At 28.4% G+C, this 18,642-nt stretch overlaps 1 protein-coding gene across 1 annotated transcript in view; it reads left to right on the forward strand.

Annotated features, from left to right (window-relative positions):
* The first annotated feature begins 167 nt into the window (after window positions 1-167).
* The window catches only part of LOC107437712 (WW domain binding protein VOPP1), a 23,600-nt gene continuing 5,125 nt past the window's right edge, over window positions 168-18,642 (forward strand). Inside the window, exons 1-4 of the mRNA XM_043046083.2 lie at window positions 168-598; window positions 8,262-8,317; window positions 11,916-11,996; window positions 15,179-15,303. Of these exons, the coding sequence (XP_042902017.1) occupies window positions 518-598; window positions 8,262-8,317; window positions 11,916-11,996; window positions 15,179-15,303 (343 nt within the window). The 5' untranslated portion in view covers window positions 168-517. The remainder of the gene's footprint in view (window positions 599-8,261; window positions 8,318-11,915; window positions 11,997-15,178; window positions 15,304-18,642) is intronic.

Here is an 18,642-nt window from a genome sequence, read left to right on the forward strand (position 1 = left end):
CAAAGATTTTCAGTCTTCTTTATTTTACCATAAAAATTTCTAAAAAATGAAAGATGAAAAAAATATATACTTTATTATTTGTCTTATTTAGTTGAAAAATTAATTTACATTCTTATTTTTCCGCTTTTTATTTTAACTGGAAGCATCACATCGAAAATTTTCACTGGCACTTTCATTTCGCTACGATGTTTGTTTTGTTCCGTTCAATGCTTTTCGGATTGAAGGACTGAAAGGATTGTTACGAGTCGATTTTTTGATTGCGAAACTTAATTGATTTTTTTCTTATATAATTAACCATTATATTTTTCTTTTTGGTGCATAAGTTTGTCATCATTGAGAAAAGTTTTTCGCTCAATTAAAACTGTGTCCTTCTTTGGTTAGCGGAAACCCTTAAAAAATTTTAGGAAGTACGCGTACATTAAAATTGCGCATGTTTGAAGTTTCCACACCTGTATTTGTGGTGAAACTAAGGACTAATATTTTTCACTGATGAAAGGAAATGTTATAAGTCATCATCATGCCCTTGCTGACAAAAATTACCTTGATGAAACCGCAGTGGACACTTGTTTGCTCTTCGCTTTTATGTCTGATCAGAACGGTAAAGATTTCAATATAATGAATTGTAGTGTATTTTATGATTAATTAATAGTTTGAAGGAAATTAAATTTTGCAACAAAGCAAATTTAGACAGACTGCGGAATTTTAATGCAAACGTATACCTAAAAATTTAATTTATGCTCCATTCTTTTTAACGTGAATTGGTGGGCTTGGTTTTATATTAAGTATTTATTCTTTATTTTCTTAACAAAGTGTATTGTATGATTTATTTTATTTTTCTGTTTACTAAATGCGTTGTCCTTTAAATCTTGTCTGTAGTTTTTGGCAGTTATTTTGTAGCTATTTTTATCTATGAATTTTCAGTTGATATATTCATTGCTGCTAATTATGTTATTTTGTTTTTAAGCCTGACTAATATCAAATAATTGATACAGTTTTAACTTATATATTACACTTAGTTTAAGGATATATATTTTTTTGAATTATTTATTTAATTCTTAGCATGCATCTATGTATTAAAGGAAAAAAAGATTCTAATATTAAAGATTGAAACATTTAAAAAAAATTAAATTCATGTAATTTGCTATAGACAACACTTAATTTTTCATTTTGTGACTTAGCAGTCGGGTCTGTCCAGACCGAATTTACTACCGTTTAGCGGTACCTTCGCAAATTAAATTTTAGGTAAAACGGTAGTTTCACAAATTTAACTTTAAGAAAAACGGTAGTTTCACAAAATACTTTTTCTCAAAATTTTATTTTTGTCTCCCTTAAGAAGCGATAAATCTATATTTTTACCATGTTTTTGTGTTGACTTTTTGATATAATTTTTCACGAATTATGTCAAAATTTTCACAAAATAGGTACCTTTCAGAAAATCCTAGACAGACCCCTGGCAGTGTTAATATGTAAACTAACTTCATAGCCAAGACATAAATCATGGCCAGAGAGAACAGGAAAAATTGGAATTGTCGGATAATTTCATTTTAATTCTTAAATGCAATGAATAGTCTGGGAAAGTTGCAACTTTTTTACTAAAACCTGGAAAATTCCTATATCATGAAAAATGACCAGTCCTGGAATTGTCAATAAATGAAATCAGTTTAAAAATTTTTATTTAAATAATTTTAACATTGATTGCAGTTATTTATTGTAAAAATTTCACATTGAAAACTGACATGAAACTTCCCCGTTTCCATCTTCATTCAATGATATTTTTTTCCACACAAAATCTTGTTTGACTTGACATAGCAAATTAAAAAAAAGTTGAAATTTTCTGATGACTAATTGCATGGTATAGATAAAATATGGTCTGAATTTTCATTGAAATTAATATACCTGTAAACAACTTAGGGATTTTTTTTCTTTTCTTTTTGTAATTGAGTTGGAACCCTGTAAGTATAGGTCTCAGTGTTCTTCAACATCAGAAGACACTGAATTTCCCACCTGCTTAGGGATTGAAATTTTCTTCCTCACTAAGAAACAAAGACAAATTGTTAATAATGAACCCTTTTTAGTTATGAAGATTAAGACTATTATCTAAATTCAGAAAGGAAGTCTTTGCTTTGTGCCATATGGCTTATGATTCCTCAGTTAACTATTTTATAGATTTTCTTAGTTAAGTAATATTTCCTTAATGGGTGTTGTTTTAAATTATTGGATATTAAGTGCTTCAGTATTTTAAGACCCTTATGAGGGGAAAGACTACAAATGTATTAAGAAGTAACATGATTAAATTATTTACGGATTAGAAAATTACGATCATTGATTTGTTTGCAATTTATAGAAAATTGTTTTAATACATTTTTACATAAATATTTCTAAAAAAAAATTTTTTTTTGTGAATTTTTATGCAGGGTATCCGCGCACCTGAAAAATCGTGGAAAGTCATGAATTTCGGTGTTGAACAAAATTTGTCATGAAATGTCATGATTTTAACTATTTAAAACAGAAATAAATAATGAAAAGCCATGGATTTACATCCTCGAAAATTTTTATTTTTAGAATGGGATTCCTCTGCCCCCAATATCATGGTGTTCTGAATATCTGAATTTGTAACAAAATCCCCACTCAGAATCATATTTTATTAAAATATAAAATTATTTTTATCATGTTCTTTAAAAATTATGGTGTTCTTTCAAAAAATGAAAGAAAAAATATCATTTCTAGAGTGAAATATGTTTTAAACTTCTGTGGTTTCAGAATTATTATTATTTTTGATTTATTATTTTTATTTTATCAATTTAAAATTCTAGCTTTAGCAAGCTAGTCATTGGCAAATTTTTTTAATTCTGAAATGAGAATAGAAAAATCAGGAGTATTTCTTTCCTTTCTGATGAACAAGAAAATTATCTTTAGANTATAATTCCAAAACATTTTATACGACAATCAAAAAAACATTCGAACTCTACTAGGATTTTAATTTCGCAATTTCAAGGAAATATCAAAGGAAACCTCCAAAAGGTAAGTGTTAAAATAGGAAACATTACAAAAGTAATAACATGCGCCTTTATAGACACCCCTCTTAATTATGCAATACTTGGTCTTAATGAAATTTCATTATTTAAGTTACATATTGATTTTGAAAATTTTAGAGTTTTTCAAAAATTTAAAGATGTTACATATGATAAATTTTCTCAGTCTAATAATTATTATAGTGCTAAAAATAAATATCATGCTAATATATTTTACAACAATAAACAAAAAATTGTTCTTAAAAATGTGAATTGTAATGTAAATTAGGGGTGCACAACCTGCGGCCCGCGGGCCAAATGCGGCCCGCCAACCTTCAATGTGCGGCCCGCGGCTTCAATATGAACAAAATGGAAAAAAAATAGTTTTTTTTTCTTATTATTTTTGAAAAAAAATCGGATATTTGAAATTTACGCATTTAAGTTTTTGACACACCCAATTTCAATCGATGGTTAACTCTACGAATTTGTGTATAGTTTTAAAAATTTCTTAAACGCCATTATTACAATATACGAATTTTAGTTAACACTTTTTCGCTTTTCGTCTGTGCCGATTTCATAGTAAATCCAATGACTTTTCGGTAGTTATTGCTACCCATTTTCACGTAGTCACTGAAATTGCGATTTTTGAAACGTTTTATTTCTACAAACTTCATGGAAAATCTAAATGATTTTTAATCCTTTATTCGGCAGTTATTGCTACACATTTCTGCACGTTTTTATAATTTCGATATTTATTTCAGCATGAATCGCGAGTAAAGCATCGCTTATGTAACCATTTTTTGACGTGGTTTATTTGTACAGATTTTAGCGCAAGTCAAATTACTTTTCAATCGTTATTTTGGCAACTATTGTTACACATTTCTACAAAATTTTGAAAGTCCCGATATTTTTTATACACTATTGCGACTTTAATTTCGAATCCTGCATTAAAATACATGAATTTTTGACCCGTTTTATTGAAGCAATTTTATCGTAAATATAAAAGGATTTTGATAATTCTTTTGGTAGTTATAACTGCGCTTTTCCCCGTGATTAAAAAAAAAATCTGATGTTTTTAATACTGTTAATAATTTGACTGCACGAGAGTTTTGAATCGCACATTAAAATAATAGCTTTTTAGGCCCTATATTTGTACCGATTTTAACATAAATATAAGAGGTTTTTTTGAACGTGTTTTTTTTTCTCTCTTTCCAGTTCTGCATTTTTAATTGGGATTTAGAATATCCTGATATTTTAACACATTACAACTCGTGAAATATGATTCTATTTTATTTTTTTTGTAACTAAAAAAGCAATTACGTATCTTAACAAAACAGATACTTTCCCAAAGAGAATTTAAAAAAAAAAATGAGATGTGAATATTTATATTAAACGCGTTCCCTTTAGCAAAAAATAACTCAAAACGCGTGCATATTTATTTTGTCCCATGAACATGTGCATGTTTAAGAACACACACAACCTATTTTTTGTAGTCACATGATTTAAAAAATCACATATCGCGATTCGTATTTACACATTTTAAAAATCGTACGTTTTGATCCTTTTCGTAATTAAAAAGTCACACGTCATAATTCGTATTTATGCGATCTTAAAATTGCACTTCGTAATACATTTAAAAATCATTAATCGCAATTCATATTAGCGAGATTTAAAATCGTGATTCGTGTTCTGGCGTTTAAAATATCATACATTGTTATTCTTCTCGCAATTAAAAAATAGCACACCGTAATTTATATTGTCGTAATTTAAAAACCACCTATCGCGTTTCATATTCACGCATTTTAAAAATCATACGTTGTGAATCGTTTTCTCGCAATTTTAAAACCACACATCTCGATTCGTGTTCACGGGATTTGAAATCAACGCATCACGTTTTATATTTACGAAATAATAGCAATTCGTATTCAAGCAATTTAAAAATAACACATTGCTTTTTGTATTCACGCGATTTAAAAATTGGGAAAGGAATAACACCATCTAGGACAGATTCCAAAACTGATAAGTTTTAGTTTAATACCAGCCACAACAACAACTTCTATTGAAAGACTGTTTTCCAAAATGAAATTGGCCTGTTTAAAATTACAGAGCAGTCTTTAAACAAAATCATTAAATTTTCATTTAATGGCTCGAAAAAGCTATCACATGATCGAGTAGATAAAATTATCCCAATATTTAAAAGTTTTGCAAATTACAGGGTAACCAATTAGAAATTTTTTAAACCATTTTCTACCTACTTAGACCATTTCATATCATTTATGATAATATACTGGGAAAGATTTGTATATCATTAAATTTTAACTTTAACAAAAAATTGTTTAGAAAAGTAATGTAAACTTTATTAATTGTTAATATATATATGTGTATTAATTGTAAATAGTAAGTATCATGTTAAAAAATATTCGTCATAAAAGTTGTAAGCAAGTATCCTAATAGTTTTCTATTATTAAGGAAAATAGTTTCTTCAAAATTCATGTTTTCTTTCTTTCCTTTTCTTTCATCTCTCAGCCCCTGCCTCTTATAATTAATTTAAAGTAACCATTTTATAGTTAAAATATATTCCCTACTAAATGCTAAATCTTATTTTCCGCAGAAGGGGTTTTGTTTTAAGTTTGATCATTTTTAACCCTATAAACTTTCTTTAAATCAAAGTATTTAACTTGCATTTATTTTAATAACTAGAATATTTATTTATTTATTTTAAATTTAATTCTATGAACAAATTTTTTAATGTTAAATTTATGTTTAAATGAATTTTTGTATTAAGTAATATGATAAAAAAAAATATGAAATTTCCCCAAATTTTTAATTATTTCAATTTATCTAAATTTTATCTGATAAATTGATTCTGATTTTCTGATTCTATTTTTTTTTCTTAAGTAATCAGTTTTGCAGTTTCTAATTTTAAACATTTAAAAGTATATAATTTTGTGGAAAGATATTACAAGGTTAACTAACAAAGGGAATTTAGTGCCTAGAATGATGCTTATATAACAATTACTACCCATAATTGCTGTCAATATGCCTGTCGAAATACTTAGGCATGCGGCCCTTCATTGGTCAATCTGCTGTGCATGTGGCCCTTCACTCAAAAAGGTTGTGCACCCCTATTGTAAATAATATGACATGTAATCTTTGGAATGAAAATGCCTAGAAATTATGATAATTGTGGTTTCAAAAATATTATTTTTTTAATTCTAAAAAATGGAATCTTAAAAAACATAATGAATCCAATGAGTTGTTTCTTAATCGGAATTATATTTTAGTGGCAATTGCAGCACGCTTTGAAAGGCTCTTTCTGACTGACTCCATATTTGATTGTTTTATAGACAGTAAATATCATTGATGTGATTGTATGCTAGGAATAGTTTGAAGTGGGCAACTGTTCGCCTTCGAAAAAGTTTAAAACAGCAGTTTTTTCTTTGAAAGCATTAAGAACAATAATTTTTTACTACTTTGACTTACATTGCAAAATCAACTTGCAACCATGGAGCAAATGTATGAACAATAAAAAAATTAACTATAATTACTGATTTCCCAACTTTTTAAACAAAATATGGTAATTATTTTGAGCAAATCATGCAGTATTGTAGAAAATGCTTAAGTTATAGAAGATTTAGTATAATTTCAAAAAATAATTAGTCTGATCCAATTTAAAGCACATAGAATATGATTGAAATAAGTTTAGAACAATTTCAGACAATAAATGTCTAGTTAATAGGTATAATAAAGCAGTAACTACATCATTAAAATTAATTACATTTTATCTATTTATGGAATAAATGCCTCTAAGAGTATTTTTTTTAGTTTTGGACTTTTGATACTGCTTCAGCAGGATTGAATCGTCAAAATGATGCAAGCATAAATTTTATTAAATAAATCAGCCAGGAAAAATATTAAATTACAGTTGTGAACCTACCAAATTTGTTATGACAATATATTTTTAATTTTAAATGTATTTTAAAAGAAAAGGAAATTATTTGTGTTGACTTATAGATCTTAATAGAATCATATGGAAAATGGAATCATATGAGATCTTTCATGTAATTTACTAATCAAATTTGACGGATAATAAGCATTTAATTTAAAAGATATGAATGTTGAAGGGGGAAGAGAAAGCACAAGCATAAGCAAACAATTATTTATACAGTGTTTTCACTACAGCGTGAGAATCTCGGATATTTTTTTCTTTTCTCGCAATAAAAAATGATTAATGGGAGAAGTTCGCGCACTCTATTAATCAATTTCAAAATGCGCGAATTTTGGAAAAAAAAATTCTTCTTTTGCCATTTTATTTTGAATAAAATCTGTTTCACTTTTCTTCCTTGATCTTTCATTATTTTGAACATCGGTCCTTGTTATCTAGCTTCCCTATTTACCAGTATTGTTCAGAACCGGTGCNCCCCCCCCCCGAACCACAGAACTCTTTCAGAACGTATTTCTCTGCAACCACGTTTTCACCATAGATAAGGTTTCTTCATGTAAGACGCGTACCTTTTTGTGCATGAATGTAAGATGGACAAATACCTTGTTAAGGCGACAGCTTCTACTCCATAACGGACAAATGAAACTGAAACAAATGTCGGTAGAAACTGTCAAAACGAGACAAATACGGATATTTTTCAGCCAAATAAATATAATAGCTGAGGAAAAAGTAGATATGGAACATTTTCCATGTGATGATGCAGCAAAAATATTTAATTAGAAGATGATAAAAATTTATTATAATTAATGAAATAATTTTTTTCCAAGTCTATTTGTGTTTTGTTTTTTTAATTTTTAGAAATCTCAGTTAACTTTTTGAAATCTCATCTTGTTTTTGAGAAAGGGTGAGAAACTCTCTCCCATTTTTTTTTCTGTAATAAAAACACTGTTATAGTACCATACATTTTTAGTGAGTAACTTCAATTGTTGTAGAAGAGACAGTTTTATGTTAAAAAACAACAATTGTGAATCGGTCATCAGGGTTTTTGAGTGGTTGAAAACAAGGTGCTTACTGCCTAGTATCTTTATATTACTTTTTATTATAATGATTATCAATAATATAAACATCAGTTATTTTTATGTTGCATAAGGTAAAGAACTTCTCTACAATAAATAACGGAAGATAATGATTTATAGATAAACAATAATATTCTATGTGATTTAAATTTTTTATTTCTACCTGTACATTACTTGTTTGATTCCATTGCTTGAATTTTGTGTGATTTTTAATTTTTCTAAATGTTCTAGGTTAAGGCCAAGCAGTGTCGTTACTATTTTGATAATGGTGATATTAAGTATTTTCAGTAAGTTTAATTTATAATATAATTCTATCCTTAAACATTTTTGATAAAGACATTCAAATTTGCAATGAAAAGTAAAGTTTTGGACACTTCTTTTTCTAAGAGAAATGATTCTTCTAAATTCTTTAAAAAAATGCATACATCTATAGTTCTCATTCCTAAATCTCATTAAATCTAGTTTTTCTTGTTCTTTTATTAATCTAAAAAATTCTTTTTAATCCAAACAATTTATTATATTATCCATGCTCACAATGAAATTAGGTTTTTAATTACTTTCTATTTTCCTGATTGATTCATTGTATATTTTTATTCATTTGAAATTTCAAGCAACAATGGTAACGTTGTATTGAAATTTTGTGAACAGTTACTAGTGATCTTGTGGCCTTTGAACATTAGGATCCTCCATATTTCTGGGTCCTTTTGTACTAAAATTGGGTTCTTTTTTAAAATACAGATTCTCTACTTCTTCATCCATATACTACTATGCAAATTCATGATTATTCCATCTATTGATAGACAGAGACATGACAATTCAATTATAATTTCGGAAAAAGGACATATAATTGAATTGTCAGGACTTATAATAAGAATTGAACTAACACCTGCATCAGAGAAAATCAACAATTATTTGATAATCAGAATTATTTTTATCTTCTCTTTCGGAAAGCAATAAAGATGAAAGAGATTTCTTTTAATATTTATTTTAATTTTAGAAATTGTTTTTGCCTCTATAAATCATCTGACGCTTTATTAATTAATTTTTTTCTTTGTCTTCCACTATAGAATCTTTGACGTACTTTACATGTTATAGCATGTAACCCGTATCATGTTTACACTGAAAAGCATTAACAAGCACTGTCACTTTACAATCTTTTTCTTCTGCTCAATTTGTTATAAAATATTACTCTAGTCTTGTGCTAACCATAACCCAATCAATCTTTGTTACATAAAATAATGATTTTACAACTGTGAAGCATTCGATACAATTTAAGTCATACAGCGTTACAAATGGTGTATGACATTCACATAATCAAGTGCAAAAGTGCAATGACCCGAGATTTCTCTAACCAAGACCAGAAGCATTATGATTAGTTAATTTTGTGTCCGGTCTTAGCTTACATAGAATAAAAGCCAATGCTCTAAAAATGTTAGTATCTTCTTTGAAGGAGGGAACACTTTTAGTTCACTTTCTAAGAGAGGGTGTAACTCGGAATCAGTTAATAATTTTTATTATGGTTGCAAACTAATTATATAGTTAGCAAAATAAATAAAAAATAATAAGTTTTTTTGACAAAATTTAAAAGAAAATTATAACAAGAAATTAAATATTCGTAGCTTTAGAATGATTCTTTGCAGAGATATCTTAATTTTGATTCTGAATTACTTATAATTCTAAATTTAATTCATTTTTGACAAGTTTGCTCAGCTTTTTTTTCGACAATGAATTTGAACGTCCATTTGAAAGGTGGGAGGGGGGGTCAAAGGTCTTTACTATGGAAATGAATTTTTATTACTACTGTAAAATGATACTTTGCATTTTTGAATTTACTTTGCTGATTGTTTTTACTGACTTGTTTTACTTTCAATATCATATTTATCATCAGGGTTGACATTTTGTCAGGGTGAAACCTATTTCTACCAAGACACTAAAAAGAAACTAAAAACCAAAAGAAACTGAACAAAATTGGAGAAACTAAAATTGTTCTAAAGAATTGTTTATGGAATTGAAGAACATTTGTTAATATTAAAGATTGCTAGAATTGAATGCAATAAAATTGTTTTAAAAATAAGCAGCATAAGAATTGCTTAAATTTGAATAAATTAAATTTATGTACCAGAAAGTCAAAAGTTTTTCACATCAGTACTTAAAATTTTTATTTTTATTTTTCTATTAATTATTTGAGTTTCATACAGAATTTTTCAATTTATAAGCTATATAATATTATTTAAGTGTCAGAGTGAATATTCAAAGAGTTAACAGTATTTGATTATAAAAAATAGTATGTTATTTGTAATTGTGAATTTAATGTGTGATTGATGTTAGTATATATATTTAGTATGTGATTGGTTAATTTAACAGTTCTTTAAATATTTATTAAAGTTTTTTTTATACTCATAAATGTAAAAAAAATATATATATATATATATATACAGTGAAACCTCCGTTACGCGGACATTCATGGGACCAAAAAATTTGTCCGTTTATGAGAGTTGTCCGTTTACGGGAAGGGTACACTAATAACGAAATTTAACACCGTAAATTGTTTTTAGAATATTTTCAAAGATATAGAAATAATTAAATAGTATCTACAAGGATACTATAAATATCTACAAGAATATTTATTTAAACAATAAGAAAGATAAAAAAGAATATATAAAGAAGTTTGATATAAATACAGAATTCTGGATGTAGCTACAGATGAATAAATAAATAAATATAATTTTCATATCAGCATACATACTCAAGTAGACATATGGTACCGAATGAGAGCTTTCTGTCCTCAGTCCGTTTCAATTAATAGTTTGACATCCCCTTACACCTACTTATCATTTGATAGGGACCATGGTTATACCTTCTTGACAAAAAAAAACCTCCCATGATTCACAGAAAAAAAAGCTATGAATACCTGTAAGTAATGAGGACCTATGGAGTTGATTATTCTCAATTGATCAGCTATCAATTGTCTGAATAAATGTTTCATTTATATAAACTCTATTTTTTACCCCAGTTGTGTTAAATACAATCTTCAAATTTATAAGAAAATTAAAGAAATTTTTAATGGGGAAGAAGCATTGAGAGATGTCATTTCAGCTTGAGGGGTCTCATGACCTTATGTGGTCCAGATGAAAAGATCAAAAGACGCCGATGTCAGAATTATATCAGGAGTTCAGTATTCTCTCCTTTCTTCACAAAGATAAGGCAAGGTGACAGGAGAAAGATTGATTTTTGATTTTTCAGTGGTGAAATAGCTAAAGAATGTTTTTAGTTACGGATAAGGCAAAAATTTTTATTTGCATGCTTTAAAAATGGTGAAAAGTTGCATTTTTTTTAAGCTTCCAATTAAAAGCAAAAATAGTTCCTTTTTCAAATTTAGAGAAAGTAATGTCCGGTTTGTAGAGATAGAAAACAACGTTTCAGGACCAAAATGACTGTCCGCGTCCGGTTACGGGAGTGTCCGCATTGCAGAGAATGTACGTAATGGTTTATTCATAGAAGATTCCCGGGGAATTAAAAATATGTCCGTATTGAGAGGCGTCCGTTTTGCAGGAGTGTCNAAAATATAAAATTCTTGATTTCTTATGAATATCATTAAATTTATTTTTCTTCCAAATTGTTGCTTTTTAGTTTTCACATGTTTAAAAATAATGTATTAAATAGCTTGAACATTCATTCTATTATTTAAACTGGATTGAATTATAAGCTGTTCAAAAATTTGTATGAAAAGAGTTTCTTCCACTTGGGGTTGAAGAAACCTATTTCTTTCTGTGTGGTTTTTTCCACTGTGAAAGAAAATTGCAAACAATATTTCAAATATGCAACATTGTTAGTAAGTTTTGTTTGATTAAAACTTATTCTTAATTTTTTCCTATAATTTTTCAGGTGCTCTATTTATGAATTTTGCTGTGGAATGTCATGTTGCCGATCCTCCGCTATGACATTTTACCAAATGTGGTATTTCTGGTAGGTGTTAAATCATTTTTGAGAAATATTTGCTGTTATTTTAAATATGTTGTGCTTTTTTAATGTGTTAAAAAAGTAAGTTTGTTAAAATAAATTAAATATTATAAATAAATTAACCCTGTAAGCTGTATTTATAAAAATTAAAACTCTTCTGTAGAGTTTATAAGTTTTGCAGTCTCTTACATTGTGAGAATATATTATAATTTGTCAAAATAAAAGCAAAAATTTTTTAAAAAAATTTTAAATATTTATTTATGAAATTGATCTTTTGCTCATAGTCTTCAAATCACTCCTACTTTTACTTTGGGTTTACAGTTTGATGTTTATTGGGGTGTTAATGAAATGTTCCATTATCCATTCTGATTACTTCCTCTCTCTACCTTTTATGTTATGTACAGCATTTCCGCAAGAGCCCATTGTGGACCAAGGCTCCACAATTTCGTAATCAATAGCACGATGGTGGCCATGTTATCAGCATTGCACACTGGCTGACTTCGGTCTGAAACTGGGTGGGCTTCAAGCTGCCACAAGGGATCATTATGTAATGTAAAAGAATTCGCAAGTAATTTTTTTACCCTTTTTATTACAAAGCTTATGGTAGGTGTGAAAACAAAGGTTTTTGTCAAGTTTATCCTTTATGAGTGGTCATTTAAAAACTGATTCAGAGTTTCACTTATTATTATTATTTTTTTATTCTAATATAATTCAGTGTTTCTCAGCCAGGCTCATTTAACCATTTAACTCCTAAACCAGTGCATCCCGACATATTTTGACCCAGTCTTTCCATTTTGAATGCTAGAAGCTTTTCCCCCACACCCTTTCAAGAACTTTAAAAACATATCAGATTTAAATAATTTTTCAATATGATTAAAAAATAACTCTACTAAAACATAAAATGCTTTGGCCGATGCAGCATTATGATCAGAGTAAATTTGGTCTCATAATTTTGTGAAAAAGTACTTCGATTGGAGATTTTTGTACCCCTAGACTAGATGGAAAGTGTTACAAATTTAATATGTTTAGTCATAATCTATTCAAAAATAATATTCAGTGCTCAGAAACTTTATTATCTTCTTTAGAAAAGTTTTATTTCATTTTCTAAAAGAAAATTGTACACTAAATCAGTTAGTAGTTTTATACTTCTGTGCTAAGTTTAGCTTTGTTTTCCAAAATTGCTGAGGCATGACAGCAAATAGAAATGCTATCTTGAGCTCTTTCTCTTTTTGCTGTAGCTCTTTCGCCTTATCTCGAATAAGATTTGCGCATTAAATATCAAAATTCTGTGATGGATATTTTCATTAAATAAGTTTCGCTTGGTGTTACTTTTTCAGTTTCAAAAAATTCATGCTTCAAAGCATTAGAAACTTATAAACTTATAATAGACTAGTGTCATAGATTTTGTATTAAATCTAATTTCCTATAAGATAACTCAGGAAATTCATTTACGAATCTCAAAAAGGTCTCTTTTCTGAAGGTGTAAAAACAATTATAATCAAATTGATCTCATTTTTTTCTTTTATGGCACCAAAACTTTTATTTTAAAGTGATTTTTAATTAAGCAGATTCTAATAGGTTTTTATGTTTGTTGAAGATCGATTAAAATCTCTAATAGCATTTTATAAAGTATTGATAATATTATGTTATTATATCTATATTATTATTACATATATATTATTATGGGAATCTGAGGAAGGAAAATGTAATTTTTTTTATAAAAATACAATACACTTTTGAAACTGATGCCTTTTACTCTAAATGCATATCCCAGAGAAGATAGTTCAGGGTGCATAGCATTTTTAAAAAGTGCTTAAATGTGCTTATTTTCGTTTTTTAAAAGCCCTTAAAGGTGCTGTTTTTTATTGGGTGTTTTTAGAAAGTGCTTAATTTTCCCTTTTTCAAAAAGAGATTTTTCCTTTACTATGTTGATTTTCGCTTCGAATTACGCAAAGAGTCACAGTTCACATTGCTCTATTCAACGTTTTCGCATTTAATTCAACCCCAATCTATTTTGGTGTATTGTCTGTCCGTAGCGTATGAAAACTTTAAAATTTCATAATGCTTGACAATTGTTGAAAACAATGACAAAAGTTTTGTTTTTGTTTTTTGACATGACGATTAAAACAAGATAAAACCATCAATTGTAAAAAACTTTGCAACCCTGCCTAATTATATTCTATTAAAGTGCTTAAAAATATTTTTTGAGTGCTTAAAAGGTGCTTATTTTTGTTGAATAATTTGACTACGCACCCTGTAGTTGATATACTGTAGTTGAAGCAGAACAGAATTTAAAGTGCTTTCACTCCTTGTGTAAAAGTAGAATAGGCATTACAGAATTATATTGAGTAGAGTTTTTAAATTTTATAATCACAATTAAATTATTAAAGAAAAAAAAAAGCAATGAATAAAGCACAAACAAAAGTTCAGAAATAGATACCCTATAGTTTGGGTTCTATAAACAGACAAGAAATCTTTCTCAGTTTAAACACCAAATGATGATCAAGATGTAAAGAGACAAACTTCTGTAAAGTAGTTTTACTAGAGTCCTCCCTAGGAATAATAAAGTGCTCTATAAGTTTTGTAAGGACACTCACTCAACACTGTAAGAATTTATCAAAATGTGTAATATTATGCAGTATTAAGTAAAGAGACAAACTTCTGTAAAGTAGTTTTACTAGAGTCCTCCCTAGGAATAATAAAGGGCTGTACTTGCATGGGTTAAAAGGGTTAAAAAACGATTTAGGGAAAGTTATCATTGATGATTGAAAGAACAACAATAATACTCTTGACTTGACATCATTTATATTTTCACTGAAGCTAAAACTTTTTTTGATTAGAACCCTGATTGTTAATATGAATTATAAGCTTCTTTTTTTTTCCTTCTTATTGTTCACTGTTATTCACTTAAACTTTACTAGAGCCCTGATTATAAATATGAATTACAGGACTTCTTTCCTAACAATGTCAGATATTTATTTAGATACAGCTAGAAAACTGATTATAAATATGCATTACAGAGCTTTTTTAAGTATTGTTAAGTGATATTTATTTAGAGCCCTGATTATGAATATGAATTACAGGGTTCTTTTTATTCCATCGGAATTTGTTATGATAAAATGAGCCCTGATTTTAAATATAAATTAAGAGCTTTTTTATATTGTTCACTGATATTTATTTAATTCTAGGTTAATGGTATTTCTGACTATACTGTTTTGTTCTGGTGGAGGATGGTGGTATAGGATACGAAACAATGATTATACTCAGACAAGAGGTACTCAAATAATGCCTCAAAGAGTAACCATATATTCTGGTAAGTATATGTTATATACAATGTGCTTTTGCAAACTTATTTATTAATATGTATTATGACAAACAATAAAAATATATTAGAAATATTTGTTAAATATTTGTCTTTTTATTATTTTACTTAGAAATGTGTGCTAAATTTGTCAAGTGTATTTAAATCATGTTATTATAAGTTATTGAAATTCAAATATATATTTTTATCATTTGTGTGGACTTTTCGGTATGCAATTTGATTTCGTATTCTTGGAAATTTCAACCTGTAGTGATATTTCTGTAATTATTAAACGATTTTTCTGTAGTTTTTTTTTATAATGATCAATATAATTTTCTGTAGTGATATTGAAATTATTTTATTTTGATTATGTATTCTGCTGGTAACAGGAACACCTCAGCTGGGGTATTGCTGATTATTTTTCGTATCAGATTTTCTCTTTTAAAAAAAGGCTAAAAAAATACTTGATAGATAATAAAGAAAAAGAAATAATTGTCCTACTCTCATAAATAATGATTTAAGAATATTTTTCCCTTTTTAAAATCTGGCACTAAAAAAGACATGCACAGTCCATCCTGCAGGTGTGTAATGCCCTTTTTTTCTTATCTATCATTATTTATGAGAGAAGACAGGGGAAAAAAAAGAAACTGTTTTTAATTCTAACTATTTTTAAAAAATATTAACTATTCTAACTATTTGTTATTACTATTTGTTGGGGAATAAACTAGTTGTTTCAGTCCATTACTGTAATATGTTTGCTATTTAAGCAAGATTTTTTAAAATTTATATGCATGTAAGGTGTTTCCATAATTTATTTCTGCCCACTGTTCTGCTCTTATAACTTTAAGCTCTTTACTTAAGTCACTTAATGTTCATTACTTTGGTTTTATTTTTCTGCGATTGTATATATTGTATCAGTAATTGTATGGTGATAATTTTTTTTTTTGTTGAAGAAACTTTAAATAAGTACAAATAAAAGTACCTTAAAAAAACAATTTTGAATAATTCTCTTTGAGACATTTTTTTTCTTCCAAACTGTCTGTCTTGTTATGTCTGTCTTACCTATTGTAGATAATTCTTTTTTTTTTTGTTTTTTTGTTTTTGCTTACGTCTTCTGTATTTGGTTAACTGCTGTCATCTCTTTTTTCTTTTAGTCAAAACTATTTATTTTTAAATTCTACCACTCCTTTTAAAATGACTTTAAACTTACAATAAGTAAACAAAAGTATAGAGCAGTTAAATGGCAAAACTTTGCAAACCACCGAAAGTTTGGTAAAAGTTTAAAGAGAAAAAAGTTTGGTTAAAAGTAAAGTAATACTAAGATTTCAGATTATTCTGTAGCTTCAGTTTTTTAGGTTGCAAATTCATTTATTATAATGAATTAATTTGGAAAAAAGGAATAAATATGAACTACTGCCATTAGCTAAAACACTTATAAAGTCTGAACTAATAAATATGCAGTTTTTTTAATATACACTTTTAGTACTACTACTACTAGTTTTCATACTTTTTAAAAGAAGGTTCAAAATGATAAGGGGTTTTCCACAAATTTTATTTTGTATGCTATTAAATAAGATGTATTAAAAATGGCACCGGCATTGTTGGGGATCATCTGCCCCAAAAGTATGTTTTCTTTCCTTATACAATCATATTTCTGTATATGAACATTTATTGTAAGGTATTATTTATTTAATTTTGTCTTTAATGCAAAATAATATTTGTAGAAAACCTCTTATCACATTGAGCTTTTTTTTCAAAAATACAAAAACTACTTAAAGTTGCTTGAAATGAAGATATTCAAATCAGACTTTTTTCATTAATTGCTAAATGCAATTCACTACAGAGCTATGGAGACAAAAAAATTTCAGTTTTTTTGCACTCATGCACAGTATAAAAGAACTACTTTAATTACTTATATATAGCACAGTTTTCAACGAATTCTTTTTAAAATTGCAATGCAAAATTAATTTTCTGGCAACGCAAAGTTAAACATTATTAATTTTAAATTGCTCTAAAAAAATTCTTTCATTTTAATGAATATTTTAAACTTATTGCAAAAAATGTATTTTTTTTTAATGAAAATGCCCATACAGGGTTCCCACAGTCCTTGAGAGTCCTTGAATTATTTTTTGCTAAATTTAGGTCCTTGAAAGTGCTTGAAAAACGTCTTAGGTCCTTGAAAAACTTGATAGGTCCTTGAATTTGTCCAATACTGCCGGCGGCCCTTTTTATAAAACACCCGCGGATCTTTCTCGTTCTTTCTGTTTTGTTCCTGAGCTCTCTCGCGTGTTTTTTAACGCCGCCGTTTCTAACCGGGCCTAGTGTCTTGGTGTCTGCCAAGCGCGGAGCACAGCAGACAATCAATGCTTTCGGGGCGAGGCTCCACTTCATCTTCTGTCGCATATGCTTAGATCTTCTTTTTCTTATCGAAACTGGAATACTCTCGAATTTCGTAATAATATGTACCTTTTAGTTTTCAATAAATTTGCCATTTTACCATCCACACTTGCCCTCCATTTGCGTCATTTCAAAACTTTATTGTAAAGCGTATTCGCAAAGGCACGGCTTCGTATTTGTGTTATGTAGTTTAGACTAGTTATGCCTGGGAAGTGCTATTTTAATCCCCAATGGATGGATAATCAAGCTTATAAAGAATGGATTTTATCGATGCCCGAAAAGAAGTTCAGAGCCAAGTGCCGATTATGCATGAAGGAGATCGATATCGCAAAAATGGAAGAATCTGCTCTGAAATCACACATGAAAGAAAGGTAAAACAAAAAAGCAGTCTCATGCCCTGAGTTCTCTTTTTCCAAAGACATCATCTAATTCATCTGGTGTAAATACTCCTTCAACATCGTGTGCCCCATGTGATCCAGAAACTTTAGTGGCCGAGGTAACATTGTCTTATCTGGTCAAAAGGAATGTGCTTGATGCTGAAATTCTCTGGTATCTGAAGTGCATCACTAGTAATTATTCATGTAACTCCTGGGAAGGGATTAGTAAATGGTTCTCCAAAATGTTTGCTAATAGGTGTATAGCGAGACAATTTTTTTGTAGTGCCACAAAGTGAGCCTATTTGGGCTCCTTTGGATTGGCACTATACTTCAAAGGGATTCTTATAAATGAGCTGAAGAATGTTGAATGCTACACTGTACTCTTTGATGAGACGTTAAATCAGTCTCTACAATCCAAGCAGATGGACATTATGGTAAGGAATTGATAATAAAGTTTGCACTAAGTATCTTACCTCCCAATTTATGGGTCATAGAACTGCAGAAAATATTTTGTCCTCTTTTTACAAATGCATGGATGATGGTTAAAAGCTCTCTAAAATACTTCAATTATCCATGG

Source organism: Parasteatoda tepidariorum, chromosome 10, assembly GCF_043381705.1.
Source record: "Parasteatoda tepidariorum isolate YZ-2023 chromosome 10, CAS_Ptep_4.0, whole genome shotgun sequence".
Classification (NCBI taxonomy): Eukaryota; Metazoa; Arthropoda; class Arachnida; order Araneae; family Theridiidae; genus Parasteatoda; species Parasteatoda tepidariorum.